An 18,353-nucleotide genomic window follows, 5' to 3' on the forward strand; every position below is an offset into this window, starting at 1 on the left:
CTGTTTTTGTGCAGAGGGGCCACACAAAATAGAAGAAACTTAAAATTCATCAATTAAAAGAATTAGCAGTCATCAATTAAACATCGCCTCATGATCTGTTCTTCAAATGGTACGACCTGATGTTAATGCAGAAAAGTCAAAACTTACCATTTAACCACTCGTCCTCCATCCGAGGAGGCAAGTCATTTTGCAAAAGCTCAATCGCAGATGGACGTTCGGACGGGCTTGGACATAGTAAGCGTCTTAATAGATTTGATTGACCAGGATATTGTGTTGACCATGATACTGGAGACTCGCCTTTCTGTTTAAGATCAGTGAGAACAAGATGTCTTTCCATTGCTGTTGAAAATGGATGCCAAAGCTCAAAGAATATAACACCCGCACTGTACATGTCAACCTGAAAATAACCAAGATAAAAACCCAAGAATTTTAGAAAATACTACAACTGGTATTAAGTTGCTATTATCATAAGAAATACTCTAACTAATTCTCAACAAAGATATATCTATTTGTTCTTTTTTTAAAATGAAAAAATAGAACTCTATTCTGACCTTTTCGTTTATCTGTGGCCACTTCTGTTCTACCTCTGGTGCAGTATAAAAATAGGTGCCTACTTGACCTGTTCCATCCATTGAAACACCCATTCCTTCAGTAGGAATATATTGGTCATGATCCAGCTGCTCCAGCTTTAGAAATTTGGCTGAAAAAATGATTAAAATGGTGTCAGTTCAAACTTTCCTCAATCACCTAGAGTTACACTTCACATAAAACAGGGTAATTAACTAAATAGAAAATATCTGCAATTCAGGATGTCAAACCCCCAAAATTCTGCCAAGATATTCATGACAATTTACATCTGAACTATTTTGTGGGTTCATTTAACATTCAAATGTCAATATATTGGAGAGAAAACGTCATGTTAACACTTCATGTCAAGATGACAGTATCCAACCAATCAACATCACAACTCCGGGAAGAAATAAAATATTGCCAATAACTATATCTATGAAACCACATGATTTGTTGCTTAACCAGTACATACCATTTAGAATGAAAATATAAATCCAACCGACTGCAAAGAAATGTCAGTTCCGGATATAACTAGGAAAGTTCACCTACCAAGACCAAAATCTCCAATTTTGATGTCGTTGCGCACATCAAAAAATATGTTGCTAGGTGTCAAGTCCCGGTGTATGATGCCTTGACTATGAACATGTGCTAGGCCTTCCACGATTTGTCGAAATAGGTGCCATGCATGGTCGACATTGAAAGATGAACTATATGTCTCAAAGTCCTGTCGCAGGGTTCTGAAAACAACACACAAAACAAAGTTAGGTAAAGAGAAACCATTATCAATAGCATAGGTAACATTATGTGTCACTAAATGACCAAAATAAGAAATAGAATGATTGGGTAGTCACAGTCCCACATCTGAATTCTCAGGCCAAAGATCGTGCCCATGACCCAGCTTAGAAGTTTACAATTAGCCCTTTTATTATTGTAAGTCTACTCTGTTTATTCTGAAATAATTAGCTTCTATTATTCGTAAAGTGGATGTGTAAGGTAAAACAACTACACCAAAAACTGTCTGGTCAGCAATCAAGCTTACAGGTGAACTTTAGCACTGCCCAACCATGAAAAGACTGCCTGCCTGAGCTCCTCAAACAAAATTCAGACTATGACTAGGTCTGGTGCATATAGGACATCGACTCCTCGTATAAATGTCACTCATTTCTTTAGAGATAACAGTAGCATAGCTTTACGTAGTGAAAGTTATTTGAAGTTCCAGGTACTGAGAGTCGAGAGATGCAGCATTGTTACTCCTCCGATGTTTCTCTGGTTTCTTTCAATTGTTGTACACTAACGTAGTTTCACCATATTAAAGCAAGACCAGCTCTAGACCCTGTGTTCCAATAAAACTTCCCTAGTGCACTAACTGCGTAATGAACATACCTAGGACAATACTCCATTTGGATGTACAAGTATGTGCATTCCTGCTTATTTCCAGCACCTGAATCTGACAAGCTGATCTCGTCGAAACTGTACATAGAGCTCTCAGCAGTGCGTGACCCCCCAGTGTTCACAACATTATGTTGACCATATTCAGTTTCAACCCATGCCTAGTATCACAAAGACAGGTGAGATATAATTGTATGATCTCCTAAACTTGAACATAATAATAACTTCAATGGAAAAAAAAACTTATGTATAAAATATTCACCTGGTAGTAACGAACAACATGCTGATGCTGCAATCGTGAAAGTGTGGCAACTTCTCTGAATACCTCGTCAAAATATCAATTACATACATCAAACAAGAGAGAGCAGAAATGCGGAAAAAACTGTCAATAAATAAGCAAAGAAGACTTATTGAACTACAAGTATACCAAGTATAAATCCCTCTGAAAATCGAAACATCTTTTAGTCGCAAACAAGGTGGGGTTGGCTAGAACTGAAACCCATAAGATCTCAAAAGGCAAGTCCCACGCACCCCTGTCCATGGCTTGTTTTTTGGTGATATTCCAATCCTTCAAATCTCTCTTAACGGACTCCTCCCAGGTCAAGTTTGGTCTACCCAACCTCTCTTGATATTATCAACACGTTCATCCCGTCTACTATGGACTGGCGCTTCTGGAGGCCTGCGTTGTATATGCCCAAACCATCTCAGACAATGTTGGACAAGCTTCTCTTCAATCGGTGTTACCCCAACTCTATCACGTATATCATCATTCTGAACCCGATATTTTCTTGTCTGGACACATATCCATCTCAACATGCACAATTGGGACATGTCGCCTTTTAGTTGGCCGGCAGTCTGCGCCATACAGCCATACAACATCGCAGGTTGAATGTCGTCCTATAGAACATCACAGAGCATGCCAGAAGTTTGGCGTCACTTCATCCATCAAGCTTTGATTTGATGCCACCTCCTTCATCGATATCACCATCCTTCTGCATCATTGACCCCAAATATCAAAAGTTGTCCTTGTGAGGTACCACCAGCCCATCAAGGCTAGCCTCCTTCTCATGCCGAGTACTACTGAAGCCACGCCTCATGTACTCAGTTTTAGTTCTACTAAGCCTAAAACCATTTGATTCCAAAGTACATCTCCACAACTCTAACTTTCTATTAACCCCCATCTGAGTATCGTCGACTAGCACCACCACATCGTCAGCAAATAGCATACACCACAGAATATCTCCTTGTATATCCCTTGTGACCTCATCCATCACCAAAGTAAAAGGATAAGGGCTCAAAGTTGACCCTTTGTGAAGTCCTACATTAATTGGAAAGTAATCAATCTCGCCATCACTTGTTCGAACACTTGTCACAACATTATCGTACATGTCCACGATGAAGGTAATGTACTTTGTGTTTCTCCAAGGCCACCACATGACATGTCATGGTATCTTAGCGTAGGCCTTCTCCAAGTCAATGAACACCACATGCAGGTTCTTCTTTTGCTTCATGTATCTCTTCGTAAGTTGTCGTACTAGTAAAATGACTTCCATGGTCGACCTCCCACGCATGAAACCAAACTGATTTTTTGTCCCGCTTGTCATTCTTCTTAAGCGGTGCTCAATGACTCTCTCCCATAGCTTTTGTATGGCTCATCAGCTTAAATCCACGGTAATTAGTACAACTTTGAACATCCCCTTGTTCTTGAAGATTGGTACTAATATACTCCGCCTCCATTCTTAGGGCATCTTGTTTGACCCAAAAATGAGGTTGAAAAGCTTGGTTAACCATACTATCGCTATGCCTCCAAGGCCTTTCCACACCTCAATGGGGATACAATCAAGGCCCATAGCTTGCTTCCATTCATCCTTTTTAAAACTTCCCTGACCTCAAACTCCTAGACTCATCGCACAAAACGTCTGTTGGTACCATCAAAGGGGTCATACAACTCAATGGTAGAGCTCTTCTCTCCATTGAACAATTTGTCGAAGTACTCTTGCCATCTATGCTTGATCTCCTCGTCCTTCACCAAAAGCCGATCTGCTCTGTTCTTGATGCATTTGACTTGGTTGACATCCCTCGCCTTCCTCTGTCGGATCTTGGCCATCTTATAGATGTCCCTTTCGCCTTCCTTCGTGTTTAAACGCTAGTAGAGGTCCTCATACACCCGACCCCTTGCTCCACTCACAGCTCGCTTTGCGCTCTTCTTTGCCACCTTGTACTTCTCTATGATGTCTGCACTAGGCGTCTGCAACAATCTTTCTTCTCCTTAATAGCCTTTTGGACATCATCGGTCCACCACCGGGTATCTTTAGGTTTGCTTCTACTTCTAGTCACCCCAAAGCCCACTGAAGCCACCTCCTGAATGCAAGTTGCCATCTTCATCCACATATTGTTTGCATCACCTCCTTCCTCCCCAGGGTCCTCCTTGATAGCCTGAGTTGCCTCCCCCTTGAGCTTCCGCCACTTCGTTCTAGCATTTTGGTGCCCTTATCCCGATGGACACGAGCCCAAAACGAAAGTCAGCCACCACAAGCTTATGTTGAGGGACAACACTCTCTCAGGTATGACCTTCAATCTAGGCAAGCACGCTTGTCTTCTCTTCTTGAGGACTAAATCAATCGAGCTAGAGTGTTGACCACTACTAAAAGCCACTAGATGGGACTCTCTTCTAAAGAGGGTATTAGCCAAGGATGAAGCTAGAAAAAAAGTTTAATGGGGTCATGTTTATTACAGTGGGATCATCTTCTATAAATGTATAGTGATTAGTACTAAGTTAGTGAAGGATTTGCTACTTTCATTGGGGTCAATTGACCCCAGTGCTTTACAAGGCAGCTCTGTCCCTGGTATTAGCTACGATCATGTCGTAGGCTGAAGCAAAGCTTAAGACATCCTCTCCTTGATTCCTACTGACATAACCAAAGCCCCCATGCACCCTTTCAAAACCTGTGTTAGATGTAACCACGTGGCGATTGAGGTCTCTTATGAAGAGCTTCTCGCCAATAGTTACATTCTAACCATCTCCTCCAGCCTTCCCAGAACTCTCTCTTGGTGCTCTCATTGTGGCCTACTTGTGGGGCATACACCCTGATAGGACTGAGAACTAAGTCCCCAACGACCAGCTTGACTAGGATAATCCGGTCCCCTTGCCTCTCGACGTCCAACACTCCATACTTGAGGCTTTTTTTATCAAGATGCCTACTCCATTTTTGTTTGTACTTGTTCCCGTGTGCCACAGCTTGAAGCCGGTATCCTCCACCTCCTTCGCCTTTTGTCCCTTCCTTTTGGTTTCTTGGACGCATAGGATATCAACACCTCTCCTCACTGATGTATCAACTAACTCCTGTAACTTACCTTCAGGGACCCTACGTTCCAGCTACCTAAGGCCTTCTTTGGTTCATAGGATAGGAATTTTATAGGAATAGGAAAATCATAGGAAGTGAGATGACATGCATGTCAATTCCTATAGAGAAAGAGATGCCATTTGGTGCATAGGATAGGATTTTTTCCATTGAGTCTAGGCTAATTATTGAATCGGGAGATGGGTACCTTCAGACAGCAGCCTCGCTTCCTGTCTTGTTTCCTGCGTGAGTGTGTGTCTCAGATGTGGCGGCTCACACAGGACAAGGGAAGAGGGGCTCCTCTTCTAGGTCAGCACCTCTCATGGGCTTGGGCCCAAGAGACAGATCTTGATGGGCTAGGGCCCATACCGGTTCAACGCTCCCCCTCAAGATGGGTGGTAGATATCTATCATCCCCATCTTGTCATACGCCAAGTTACAGTCCTTTGTTCCCAGCCCCTTTGTCAAGCAATCTGCAAACTGCTGCCCAGAGCTGACATGAGTAAGGCTGATGATCCCAGCATCAAGTTTCTCTTTAATGAAGAAGCGATCAATTTCCACATGCTTCGTCCTATCATGTTGAACTGGGTTATTAGCAATGGCTATAGCTGACTGATTGTCACACCACACCCTTAAGGGTCCCTTCCTCAAAAGTTTCAACTCGCATAGTAGGTGCTTCACCCGGAGCATGACAACCCTTGAGATAATGCTCCATATTCAGCTTCTGTTGTTGATCTAGACACAACAGTTTGTTTCTTGCTTCTCCATGACACCAAATTTCCTCCCACAAACACACAGTAGCCTGAAGTTGATCGTCTATCATCTTGACAGCTACCCCAATCAGAGTCACTATAGCCATCCACCTCAAGATGTCCACTCTTCGCAAACCACAACCCTTTACCCGGAGTCCCCTTCAAGTATCTCAGGATTCTGTGAACAATATTAAGATGCCCACTCCTTGGTTCATGCATGTATCTGCTCACCACCCCCACGGCATACGTAATGTCAGGCCTGGTATGACACAAGTATAATAACCTCCCAACCAGCTTCTGATAATCTTCCTTATTCACTAGCTCACCTGATTGTGTTGTTACTTGATGATTTTGTTCAATCAGAGTAGGGGCTGCATGACATCCCATCATGCCCATGTCACTCAAAAGATCCAAGGTGTATTTTCGTTGGCACAAAGATATTCCCTTCTCTGTCCGAGCCACTTCTATGCCAAGGAAGTACTTCAGATTTCCCAAGTCTTTTACCTCAAACTCCTTGCTCAGACACCCCTTCACTCTCTTTATTTCCTCATCATCTCCGGTGATGATGATATCATCAACATACACTGCAACAATGGTGATCTTCTTATCAGTGTGTCTATAAAACACCGTGTGATCACCATTACATTGGCCATACCCCATATTCCAAACAGCTCGTCTGAACCTATCAAAACATGCCCTCGACGATTGCTTCAGGCCATACAAGGATTTCTTCAGCCTGCATACCTTCCCCGTAGTCTGTTCTGTGCCAAAACCTGGCGGTATCTCCATGTATACCTCTTCTTTCAAGTCACCATGTAAGAAGGCATTCTTGACATCTAACTGGTGCAATTTCCACCCAAAGTTTGCAGCACACGAGACCAATACATGTACTGTGTTCATCTTTGCAACTGGAGCAAATGTCTCATCATAGTCAATTCCATAAGTTTGACTATATCCTCTGGCGACCAATCTAGCCTTATACCGTTCCACCTTGCCCTCAGGATTCTGCTTCACAGTAAAAATCCACTTACAACTCACTGCTTTCTTTCCTGTCGGCAATGTGGTTAGCACCCATGTCTTGTTTTTTTCAATGCTTCTAACTCCTCTATCATCGATTCACGCCACTTCGGATCTTGCTTTGCAGCCTTCCAATCCTTAGGGATAGACACAGTTTGCATAGAGGCAACAAACGCCTTATATGAAGGTGACAAAGCCTTGTAAGACACAAAATTGCCAATATCAAGGTCATCACAAGCATCATCCTTTGGCAGAGCCTTCCTTGCTACCTCACCCTTCCTTGCCGCTTCACGTGTAGGTTTTCGCAACGCAATGGGCAGCTCCACTGTGTCAGATGAGCTTGCCTCACTGCCTTGCTGCTCCCCCTGCACTCTTGCCTCACTACCTTGCTGCTCCCCCTGCACTCTTGCCTCACTGCCTTGCTGCTCCCCCTGCAGTCTTGCCTCCCTGCCTTGCTGCTCCCCCTGCACTTGTGGTTGCCGTCGCGAGTACACCAGGGTATTCGTCTGCCATCGATCCCGAATAGGAACCTGGAGAGCACCAATCTTAAGTGTATCGACAGTTGGCTCGACATGAGCCTGCACATCATCATCAGTGATGGTACTAACCGGAATTGTACCCACTATTTGAACCTGAGCCTGCACATCATTATCAGCGTTAATGTCCACAGAATCTCCGTGAGTATGAGACACATCCTTCTCCCCCTCTTGACCATCATGCACAGGGTGTAGGTGGTCAAGCTCTGCAAACAGCAGACTGAGATCAGTCGGCTCACCATAGAATGGCTCAGACTCCCTGAACGTAACGTCCATACTTACAAACCTGCGTTTTTCAGAGGGACACCAACATTTATACCCCTGCTGACTAGACAAGTATCCCAGAAAGACACACTTCACTGCCCGAGGATCAAGCTTGCCAACAGATGGTCGGTGATCACGAACAAAGTAGGTACTGCCAAACAACTTTGGCGGAACAACAAACTTATTATCTCTAACGAGCAACTCAGACGGAGATTTCATGCCAAGTATCCTGGAAGGTGTCCGGTTGATCAAGTATGTGGCTGTCATAACTGCATCATCCCACAAGAACTTAGGCACATTCATGGTAAACATCAATGACCGAGCAACCTCAAGAACATGACGATTCTTCCGTTCGGCCACTCCATTCTGAGGGGGGGTGTCCGGACATGAAGTTTGATGAAGAATCCCATGGTCAGCCATGAAAGCCCCAAAAATGTTATTCACATACTCCGTTCCATTGTCCGTCCTGAGCACCTTGACCTGTACCTGAAACTGGTTCTTTACAAGAGCATGGAAGTTCTGAAAACAGCTAAACACCTCATCCTTGTGACGCATCAAGTAAATCCAAGTCATGCGAGAATAGCAGTCAATAAAGGTAGCAAAATACTTCTTCCCATTCATTGACACCACTGGGCTAGTCCATACATCCGAATGAATAAGCATAAAAAGAGATATGCTCCTGAGCCCCTTACTCACATATGAGGCCCGTGTGTGTTTTGCATATTCACAAGCATCACATGTCAGCTTGCCTTTGCCTATTCCACACATAACATCCGGAAATATTCTACCCATCTTATGAAAAGATACATGCCCCATCCTACAGTGATGGATCATCGCCTGCTTCTCCTTATCCTCCATGGTCGCAGCACACACCAAGTCCGGCTGCACCTCCTGGTCCATGTACCAGAGCCCCCTACGCCTGGTGCCAGTCCCAACCGTCTGGCTCGTCTGTCGCACCTAAATCAAGCAACCGAACTTGTCAAGGATCACACGACAGTCCATTTGATCAATGAGTGCACTGAAAGAGGCCAAATTGACAGGAAAGGGTGGCACATGTAAAACTGACGATAGGGAAATGGTCGGAGTACACTTTACTGTACCAACCCCTATGACTGGTTGTTTTGTGCCATCAGCCGTTTGTATAGTGCCCGTGTGAGAGGGAGGATGCTTAGTGTAAGACTCGAACACACAGGAGTTACTAGCAACATGCTTAGATGCTCCAGAGTCAAGAACCCGCTCTGGAGCACTCTCATTAATAGCAAGAGATGCTCTTTGCGGATTACCTTCATCAGTGGAGGCCCAGTGAGCAAAGTCTCCATAGACAGCATCATCTACATCTTTGCCTTTGGACGTCCCAGTGTCTCCTGCAACGGCCATGTGAGCCCTCTGACCCCCTGAGTGTCCTGAGTAGCCACCTCTGCCTCTAGAAGCCTGGCCCCATGAGGTCTCTGAGTATCCACCTCTGCCTCTAGCACTTCTACCTCTGCTTGTTCCCCCTCTGTTATATCCCCTGCCTCTGCCACGAGTTGGACATTCTCTCTTCCAGTGAGCTACCTCCCCACAGATATGACATTTGGTGGGATCTCCCCACTCCATGCGCTCAGTGACTGCAAATGTCGAAGCTGGCACAACCTTTCACGTCTGCATGCTCAAGGGATAGGCGCACCTCCTCTTGAGTCATCGCTGCAATAGCCTCGGGAATGGTAGGCGGACTAGGTTGGTGCAACAGGGAAGCCTTCCTGCCATCAAAGCAACCTTTGAGGCCAGCCAAAAATTTCAGCACACGCCTGTGTGCCATCCACTTATACCCTGACTCGATTGAAGCCGCGTCATAGAGTTCCAGGGGATCACAGTTATCCTGGTCAGCCCACAGAGCCTGCAGTTCTGCCACGTATGTCATCACTGACATGCCATCATCTTAGCGCAGCAACCTAATCTTGTCCTCAATCTGAGCAATGAGCATGACATTGCCCTTGCCAGAGTATTGAGTGGACAGAATCTTCCATATCTCAGCAGATGAGGATAGCCCCTCCACAGAGCGTCCAATGGAGGGCACCACAGAGTTCAACAACCACACCATAAGTACAGAGTGGATGACCTTCCACCTCTTGCCTTCTGCACTACTCTTGTCCCCTGGTTCTACAACGGTGCCCAACAAATATCCATCAAGCTCCTTCTGCTCCACAGCCCACAAAGCCCTCCTGGACCAGCTCAAATAATTTGTTGCCCCCTCTAGCTTCATGTCCAGGGGAGACATTTCAAGCTTTTGAGCCACTTCCTGTCGAGGAACAATGGCCCCAGAGTTGGATTCCGCGAGGATCTTAGCGAGCTTCTCCAAAGCCTCGGCAAGACCAGTTGGTTCAGCCATCGTTTGACGGGATAAGCAGCAACAGCAAAACTCAGCCTCAGAGAGTCTTCTTTCCCAAGCAGCACCACCACCACCACCACAACAACAAGTCCACAGAGAAAAAAAAAATCTCTGTAAAGCACACAAGCGGTCCAGCCCAGGCTCTTCCTGTTCCAGAACGAGCAGTCCAGCAGGCTGCACCTCTTTCTTCCTCTGCCGCAGCACCAACAGCAGCAGCTCCCCGCCGCAGCCTGACTCGCACACAGCCCAAATCCGCCGCCGCCTTCTTCCTCCTCCTCTTCTTGCCGCAGCCGCCTGCACAGCCCGCAGCAGCCCTCCTCGGCCGCCCCCTTCGCAGCTAGCCACCCCAGGGACGCGAAGCAGGACAAGAGGAAGCAGCACCTTCCCGGCCGCGTCGCAGCTCCTCAAGCCCAGCTGCGCCGCCGCCGCACGCACCACAGCAGACCCGCTGCCTCGCGCACGCACGCAGCCTCCTTTCTCGCCTGACCCCGCTGGGCCCCACCGCCGCCTCTCCGGCGAGGGACTACGCCGCCACCGTCGTCGCCTGGCTCGATGCCATGTTGAATCAGGAGATGGGTACCTTCAGACAGCAGCCTCGCTTCCTGTCTTGTTTCCTGCGTGAGTGTGTGTCTCAGATGTGGCGGCTCACACGGGACAAGGGAAGAGGGGCTCCTCTTCTAGGTCAGCACCTCTCATGGGCTTGGGCCCAAGAGACAGATCTTGATGGGCTAGGGCCCATACCGGTTCAACACTAATGTTCTTTTCCCTCCAAAACGTGAAGGATTGATTCCTATCCTACATAGGAATAGGAATCCATTCCTACAAACCAAAGGGCTTCAAAGGAATTTTTCCTTTGCAAATCCTATCCTATAGAATTCCTACAAAAATCCTACAAACCAAAGGAGGCCTAAGAGGATCAAGTATAAATCCCTCTTGAAAATCGAAACACAGGTCATTCTAATCTGTGCCAACATTTATTACTTCGACCGTGAATATAAAAATAAATAGAAACGTTGCCAAGATGAAATTACCAAATCCATCCTCAAACATATTCTCACAATGCACAGTTATTTTATTATATGAAGCAACAAATTTCATAGAAACTGATGGTCAAAGTGTCACCTTAGAGGCCATGATCATGTCCAAAAACAACTTACATTTGGGATCAAAGGGAGTAACAAGTGAAGTAGGGTATTTATTAAATTCACACAGTTATAGCAACTCATAGATAGGGAATGACAATGCTGGAGTTAGATTAGTACCTTAAACATAACGGTTACTTTGCTAGTGACCAATTATCAACATAAGTGAAATGAAAACATATAGAGCTATATGGACTTGGGAGTGTAGGGCTATATAGTATATACTATTACCAAACAAGTTTTAGAGCATGTTTCTACTCGGTGTCATCCTTCCAATAGTTTATCTCAAGGAAACAGTGAAATTGTCAAGTTTTTTTGCCTAACTCATCAACATTGGTTAACAACCGATAATTGCTCTCAGGCAAGAAAAGAAATGCATTTCGAAATAACCCACAAAAAATCATATATGTACATGTGGGAATATTATGTGCACTTGCAAACTTTTGCATAGAAAAAATGACAAATGTACGTTTGCCCTGCACAAAAATAGTCAAATTGGATACACATATAATTGATAACAATTAACCCCTCCCTTCATCCCTTGTCTATTTTTTGTGCAAGAATACAAACCAACATTTGATGCCTTTTAGTGCAAATGGTCACTATTCTTTCCAGGAGCAGGTGTGCTTGGGTGCAATAAAGATGCACCATTTAGCAAGTAAATTTGCAAATGTGTACATGAAAAGGATAGAGAGACAGCACATCTCAACTAAAAGAACAAGATCAGGGGCATTCAAACCTCAGAATCTTTTCATTCACTTGAGGACTTCTATCCTTGAGGCGTATCTTCTTTACAGCATATTGGCGTCCATCGAGCTTGTTTTTACACAATGCCACACGGCCAAAGCCCCCCTGACCTGTCACAAATGATTTCTTAGGAGTTATGCCAATCCATGAAAATACATTCATTTTGTTAGCGCATCCCAACAAAATGAATGATAAGGTGCATACATTTAATACATACTAATCCACTCTATAGTGAGTAACATTTGGGGACATAAGACAGCATCAATCCATAACTTATACAACTATCAACTATCTTAGCATAACTGTCTTACTTACCATACCAAATGAAAAAGTGAATACAGAACAAGCCAGCACCACTCATGTTAGTCATTTAGTGTGAAACGTTGAGCAGATTAAGCACCTGAAACCAAGACCTAAGGCCTATAATAAGCAAGCTTGGTAAGTGTCAGAACTTCCAATGAATTCCTTACCTTTTGGTCTACATCATGTTTAAAACATTTTAAAAAGTATTATGTAGTAGAACCTTATTGCATAGTACAGAACACAGTAATTGGTGCGTATCCAACATCCAAATTATCCAAGAGTGTGGTAAATGATTGGTCCATTCATAGTACAGTATCAAGCGGAAGCAAGGCACTCACCAAGTGAACGGAGCTCTTCGAAATCATTCAAATAACGGGAGTTTGGCCTAGACGATGAATTGTCAGCCCTCCAAAATAGAGAGCACTCTGAAGATATCTGTTTGATGTCATCAGAAAGCCAAATAGCAATTAGAAACGCTCAACACCACAGCAGTATTGGTAGAAGTAAATCATGAGTTAGCAGAACAGTATCAGGCGTGGCATACCATTTGTTGCCCAAAAACATGATCAAAAGTTTCCCCAAAAACAGCAGGAGATTCAGAAATTAATTGCTTAGCCCATTCAGAAAGAACCTGGTTAACAGAAAAATAACATGTAAATCATCTAACTGGGAAATGTGATCAAGAGGAATCGACAAGGAAACATAAATTATTATACTAGATTGACACACCCCTATGTTGCATAACTCCGATGATATTACTGGCAAAGCAGCTGAAAGAGAATCCTTTGATGCACAGGCTAACCGAAGCAAGTGTACCTAATGAGGGTACCAAACATGGTCATTACTCAAGGAGAAAATCCTGCTCAAAACGGGGTGAGAAAATCACACTGGAACAAATATGTATGCGAAACTAATACCAGAATTAAATCCCTTCTCTTATTTTGCGAAGCATCATCATACATGTCTGAAACATGAGATGGTGCATTTGAAGAGCCAGAGTCTGGGGCAGAATCTTCATCATTCCAACCTTCATCTGCAAGTTCAGAGTCCTACGAGGATTAACAAATATGTCGTCAGATTCAGCATGCTGGATGACTCATTTCAGTATATCAGTGTAGATGTGATCATTCAAAAGTAAGCAGAAAGGTAGTACAGGTAATAAAGTAGGAGCAGCACTGCAGAAGTTTCTAGCAAACCATCTAGTTTTCACCCCAAAAAGGCAAACCATCAAATAAACATTTGTTTTTTAGGAATAAAAATTGACACCTGATGGAAAATGTAAGCTAGTGCTATCAATTTACCAAACAGAAAAGCATAAATAAGTAGAACAAAACATTATAACACATAATTCAAAGCCATGAAAAGAAGTAGGATGAAAGAAAATTTGAATGTTCATGTACAGCTTAGATCATAAAGAGTTCCCTAAAAATCTCGCATTATTATACAGTTTTCTTTCTCCAGAACAGCATTCCACGAATCAGACTGTCCTTCAAATAAACAACTCCTTTTCTTTGTGAATATGTGAACCATATGTCATGATGTATTAAAAGGAAAACTGTGAAGCACCGAGAACCTATAGAAGTTCTGTTTTATCACCTCGGATTCATGTACACTGCTGAAACTCCTCTCTGGAGTATCTGCCATACCTCCTCTGTTGCTTGTGGACAAAGTTTTGCTGTCATTATCAGTTTCCTCTGCAACAACAGGTAAACTTGGAACTACCTCTCGTACAACACCATGCTTCATGGCATGCTGCTGTTCACCATTATCCTGAGATGAATTTTTTGCAGCGTTGACCTTATCAGCTGAAAAACGGGATTTCTCATTGACTGTTTTCCTCTTGCTTCTAACATTTGAATTGACTTGAGATCCAATATTTTTCTTGGCATTATCAGTTGTAGGATCGAAACCTTGCCTTTGCCAACTATTATCATCATATAGTTGATTATACAAATCGAATGAGTTATAGATGTAAAAGATTCCAGGGTAAGGACCGCCATCAAGGCTAGCTTTCACATCTGCGTCAGTTGCTTCCTGTATTGTATTTGAACCTAAGTGAGGAGCCTGCAATATAGGATAATAAGCCTCCTAAGATATGTTTCTTATCCTAAAGCTCGAAATAAAGTTATCCACTGATGAAGTGGAAAAACAAGTAATCCCATACATGAAATCCTAGGATCAGTTATTCCAGATAGCAATGTGTAGCAGAGGCAATAGATTATATATTTAAACTGTACTAATCAAGTACCTTAACAGAGTAATTATTGCATGAGTATGTCTGGTGGTCCTTTTTCTGCTATGGCTTGAACAGTCTCTAAGACCTCATTTCTTTCTATCTACTATACACACATGCAGTGGTTTGCATGTTCTAAAAAAAGACTATTTGCATGAGTTCAAGATTACACAAAATGTGAAATAGAGCATTTCCACAAGTTCTCACAATATATATCATAAAACATGGCGCGCTGATTACCAAGTAACATGTGAAGTAACCATGATGAAATTAGCTGACCAAATGAGTCAAAAGCAGAAGGGTAGCATATCAAAAATTTGTAGTATAGCATCAACCAGTGAAGGTGATAGATAACCTATAATCCCAAGCTAAATGCAACTTCAGCAAACCTGACCAAACTAAACAAGAAAAGCCAACTGGTCTACTTTCTCAAGCACGCAAGGAGCATGAGAAGAGAAGATATCAATGGAAATTTAGGTCAACACAAATGGTCAGGAAACGGATGAATCTTGATTATCTTTTTTTAAGGGGCAATCTTGATCATCTTATATGAAAGCAAATTAATGTCATAATGAAAAATAGACAATGCACCGCATACAAGAACAATGAAAAGGATGTCAAACTCAATGTTATGTATTATAATGAATGCCATGAAACCGACTTACAGTAGTCGTTGAATCAGTAGCTGGAGCAATTGCTGACAGGAATTCTTGAGCAGCCTCTACCAAATCAAAAATCATAACACGCCCTTCTCGGGAATAAATGTTTGCCTGAAAACAAACACCAACAGATGAGTCGAAGATGCTTAGTATATGCACATACCAACGAAAAGCAATTATCACATTTCGCATCGTTGTCTGATTAGAAAAACTTGGGCTTAATAAGAAAATAGTGAGACAGAAATTTTATCTTTGCAACTAGATTAAAGTGGTTTTCTTGACTGGGATACTACTAACTTACTAAGGTACTCAGCTTTCGGATGCTACTCTAGTACTTGCCAGGAACGCACATAAACTGCTTTACCGTTTGAACACAAGCATCTAACAACAGGATGCTCATGCAAAGCCTGCGCTCTCTTATTATTTTGCAGTACCGAAGTTCCAGGACTATCAATGGTTCAATGAAAATGATATTTAGAGGCAAACCGAATAACCATACAAGCTTAAGCCCATAAAGCCACAAAACTTGAATGAGGCTTCTTATACTTAATTACTGTTAAGGGTCATGGCGCTGTTACGGTCTCTATTTTTTTACTGTCACAGCTCATACCGCTAGTAAGTGTGTGCTCGATTAGCTGTGTTATTTAGTTGCCGTTGAGTCATGTGTCAATTGTACCGCATCAAGTTAAGTTGTCGCCCCCAGAAGTTAAAGGGACAATTGGTGATGAGTGGTCTGCTTGTCCACCTTCAGCTAAGAAACCACACAAGGAATGAGCACACCACATAAATCACCTCCACCAAAAATCCTAAGCAAACTATAAGCATACCCTATCCATCTTTCTTTTAATGAGACCTTATCTCCTGAGCTGGTCCTCGCTGTAAAACTAATTCCGACTTTTAAATTGGTCATGATATATTTTGATCTGTTGCAATGCGTGGGCACTCAACAGTCCTCTGTCAAAGGATTCAACCAAAAGTGATAGGTAATAAAGTCAGATGAAGTCAAAATACCTGGTCAGAAAGAAGGGAAAGTAGCCGATCAGCATCTTCTTTACACAAGTTTTTCTCAGGTATGATTCGCAACTTTGGGCACTTGTGGGGGTAACCAGCAAAGCAACTGTATTGTAATCAAAAGATGGATGTCATCAAGTGCAAAACACACGAAACATCTCTTAAACAAACAGACTTACATTACGTCAAGAATAGCCGAAACATTTAAATCTCCAAAGCCCATGCCATCAGAGTAAGGCCTGTATGTTATTCATTGATGTAGAAACTTTAGATGGTCAAATACATAGTGAATTAGTGATACATTTAGAAGTATGTTTGGGTTCACATAAGACAATACCTGATACATATGCTAAATCGGGTGTGAGGTGATTGTGAAGTTATTTTGAAGTCCTCGAGAAAAATTGCAGCCCTGATTGATATACCAAAAGGTGGCATTAAGATCAGATAACCAAAACACATAAGAATCAGGGAGACTAAATTATTTTAGTGCCCTGGTTGACAGTTTGCAGAGTGAGTCAATTATAACTTGTCAGTATTCAGTCCACCCTGAAATTCTGTATCGAACAGTTGGATAATATGTACTCCACATTCCATAATTCAAACTTAACGATCACAAAGCAACCAGAGAACAAAAAGGCTAGAACAAGTACCAAAAGTACGCCATAACAAACATAGCTGGCAATAGACAAAATATTAGGCAGCTACAGACTCAGGACCACCCACCATGGAGTTATCAGGAACAGAGCAATAAAACCATACTTTACAATCTACTTGGAAGATAAACATATACAACGAGCAAATATTCTACAGGAACCCAAGCTTTGTAGTCTCCAAAACACTGACATATTAGACAGTGTAACATCATCAGAGAGTAAAAACCATCTGTGACTGTCAGTACAGCAATCCAGTTCCAAAACCAAAAGGTGATGCTACCTCCAACATCTCTTAGGGGATACAACCGGGGGTTAACTCGATATGTGTAACAAATGCTATCGAACTAGTATTCAAGCAGAGACAGCTGAACAACACTGGGTTCGCAGATTGCTGAGAACTTGAAAAACCGAACAGGGGCGCAGCACGAAATCGGTGGGGTTGGGGCTGGTGCAATGGGGCCTTACAGCGCCGTGAGCTCGTCCGTGAGCGCGGTCTGGTCGCCCTCGAGCTGCGCGGCGTGGTCCTTGGCCGCCTTGCGCCCGGCGCCGCCCTTCTTCTTCTTCTTCCTCGCGCTATGCCCCATCGGAGCGGAGCGCGCGCGGCCGCGTCGGAGGCAGCGCCGGACCAGAGGGGGTGCGGCGGCGGCGATTTGGTCCCGTGGGGAGACGGGGATGATCGGATTGGATGTTCCGGGTGAGGGAGGGGATCTGTGTGCTGGGGTTTCTCTGACTCGAGTCCGGGAGGAGGTTTTGACGTGGAATGGAGTGGAAGGGGCTGCGTGCGTCGTGACCGGGGTCCAGACTGTTATCTCGATCCAGTCAGCGCAGAGGCGGCGAGACCTTGCGACCAACTTCGGTTCGGATGAGCGTTTCCTTCCCCAGCTCTAGCCGCCACCCAGTGTCTCCTCCACACCGCCGCCTCCTTCTCTCCCCCTCTCTCTGCGTCAGCAGACAGATGAGTGGGATCCATCCTTTTCGTTAACGACAATGTTATTCAGCGAACCTTCGCTGGGGGGCATATCAAAACGAACGTTCTTTGCGGCGATTTATGTGTTGGGAGTATAGCAATTCCTTCAAGCGAATACGCCAATTTTCATAGTAAATCCATTGTTTGCCAGGATATGTCATATGTTTTCGAAGAAATTGCCATAAAAAACTTGTGCAAATGTCGTCCCCAGCAAACATTCGCTGGCTAAAGGAATCCTTCCTTAATTTCAGTCTTAATAGGTTTCTTTTTTACGTTCTACTTTCTTCATTTCTAAATATTTATCTTTTTAGACATTTCAACAAGTGACTACATACCGAACAAAATGAGTGAATCTATACTCTAAAATATGTCTACATATATCCGTATGTGATAGTCATTTAA

General features: G+C 43.5%; 1 protein-coding gene across 2 annotated transcripts in view; it reads right to left on the minus strand.

Annotated features, from left to right (window-relative positions):
• LOC119355573 (eIF-2-alpha kinase GCN2-like) overlaps positions 1-17,882 on the minus strand; it is a 26,614-nt gene extending 8,732 nt beyond the window's left edge. Inside the window, exons 1-16 of one of the 2 annotated variants that reach the window (XM_037622395.1) lie at positions 17,450-17,882; positions 16,669-16,740; positions 16,511-16,570; positions 16,332-16,437; positions 15,327-15,431; positions 14,025-14,462; positions 13,346-13,477; positions 13,158-13,244; positions 12,973-13,059; positions 12,767-12,863; positions 12,118-12,235; positions 2,222-2,276; positions 1,954-2,120; positions 1,120-1,307; positions 552-700; positions 148-397 (exon numbers count right to left, since the gene is read on the minus strand). In XM_037622395.1, coding sequence (XP_037478292.1) covers positions 148-397; positions 552-700; positions 1,120-1,307; positions 1,954-2,120; positions 2,222-2,276; positions 12,118-12,235; positions 12,767-12,863; positions 12,973-13,059; positions 13,158-13,244; positions 13,346-13,477; positions 14,025-14,462; positions 15,327-15,431; positions 16,332-16,437; positions 16,511-16,570; positions 16,669-16,740; positions 17,450-17,568 — 2,230 coding nt within the window. In that variant the 5' untranslated portion in view covers positions 17,569-17,882. Of the gene's footprint in view, positions 1-147; positions 398-551; positions 701-1,119; positions 1,308-1,953; positions 2,121-2,221; positions 2,277-12,117; positions 12,236-12,766; positions 12,864-12,972; positions 13,060-13,157; positions 13,245-13,345; positions 13,478-14,024; positions 14,493-15,326; positions 15,432-16,331; positions 16,438-16,510; positions 16,571-16,668; positions 16,741-17,449 lie in introns of both variants that reach the window. The other variant, XM_037622394.1, reaches the window with a different exon arrangement.
• Between the last annotated feature and the right edge of the window lie 471 nt (positions 17,883-18,353).

The sequence above is a fragment of the Triticum dicoccoides genome, chromosome 2A (genome assembly GCF_002162155.2).
Source record: "Triticum dicoccoides isolate Atlit2015 ecotype Zavitan chromosome 2A, WEW_v2.0, whole genome shotgun sequence".
NCBI classification, from domain to species: Eukaryota; Viridiplantae; Streptophyta; class Magnoliopsida; order Poales; family Poaceae; genus Triticum; species Triticum dicoccoides.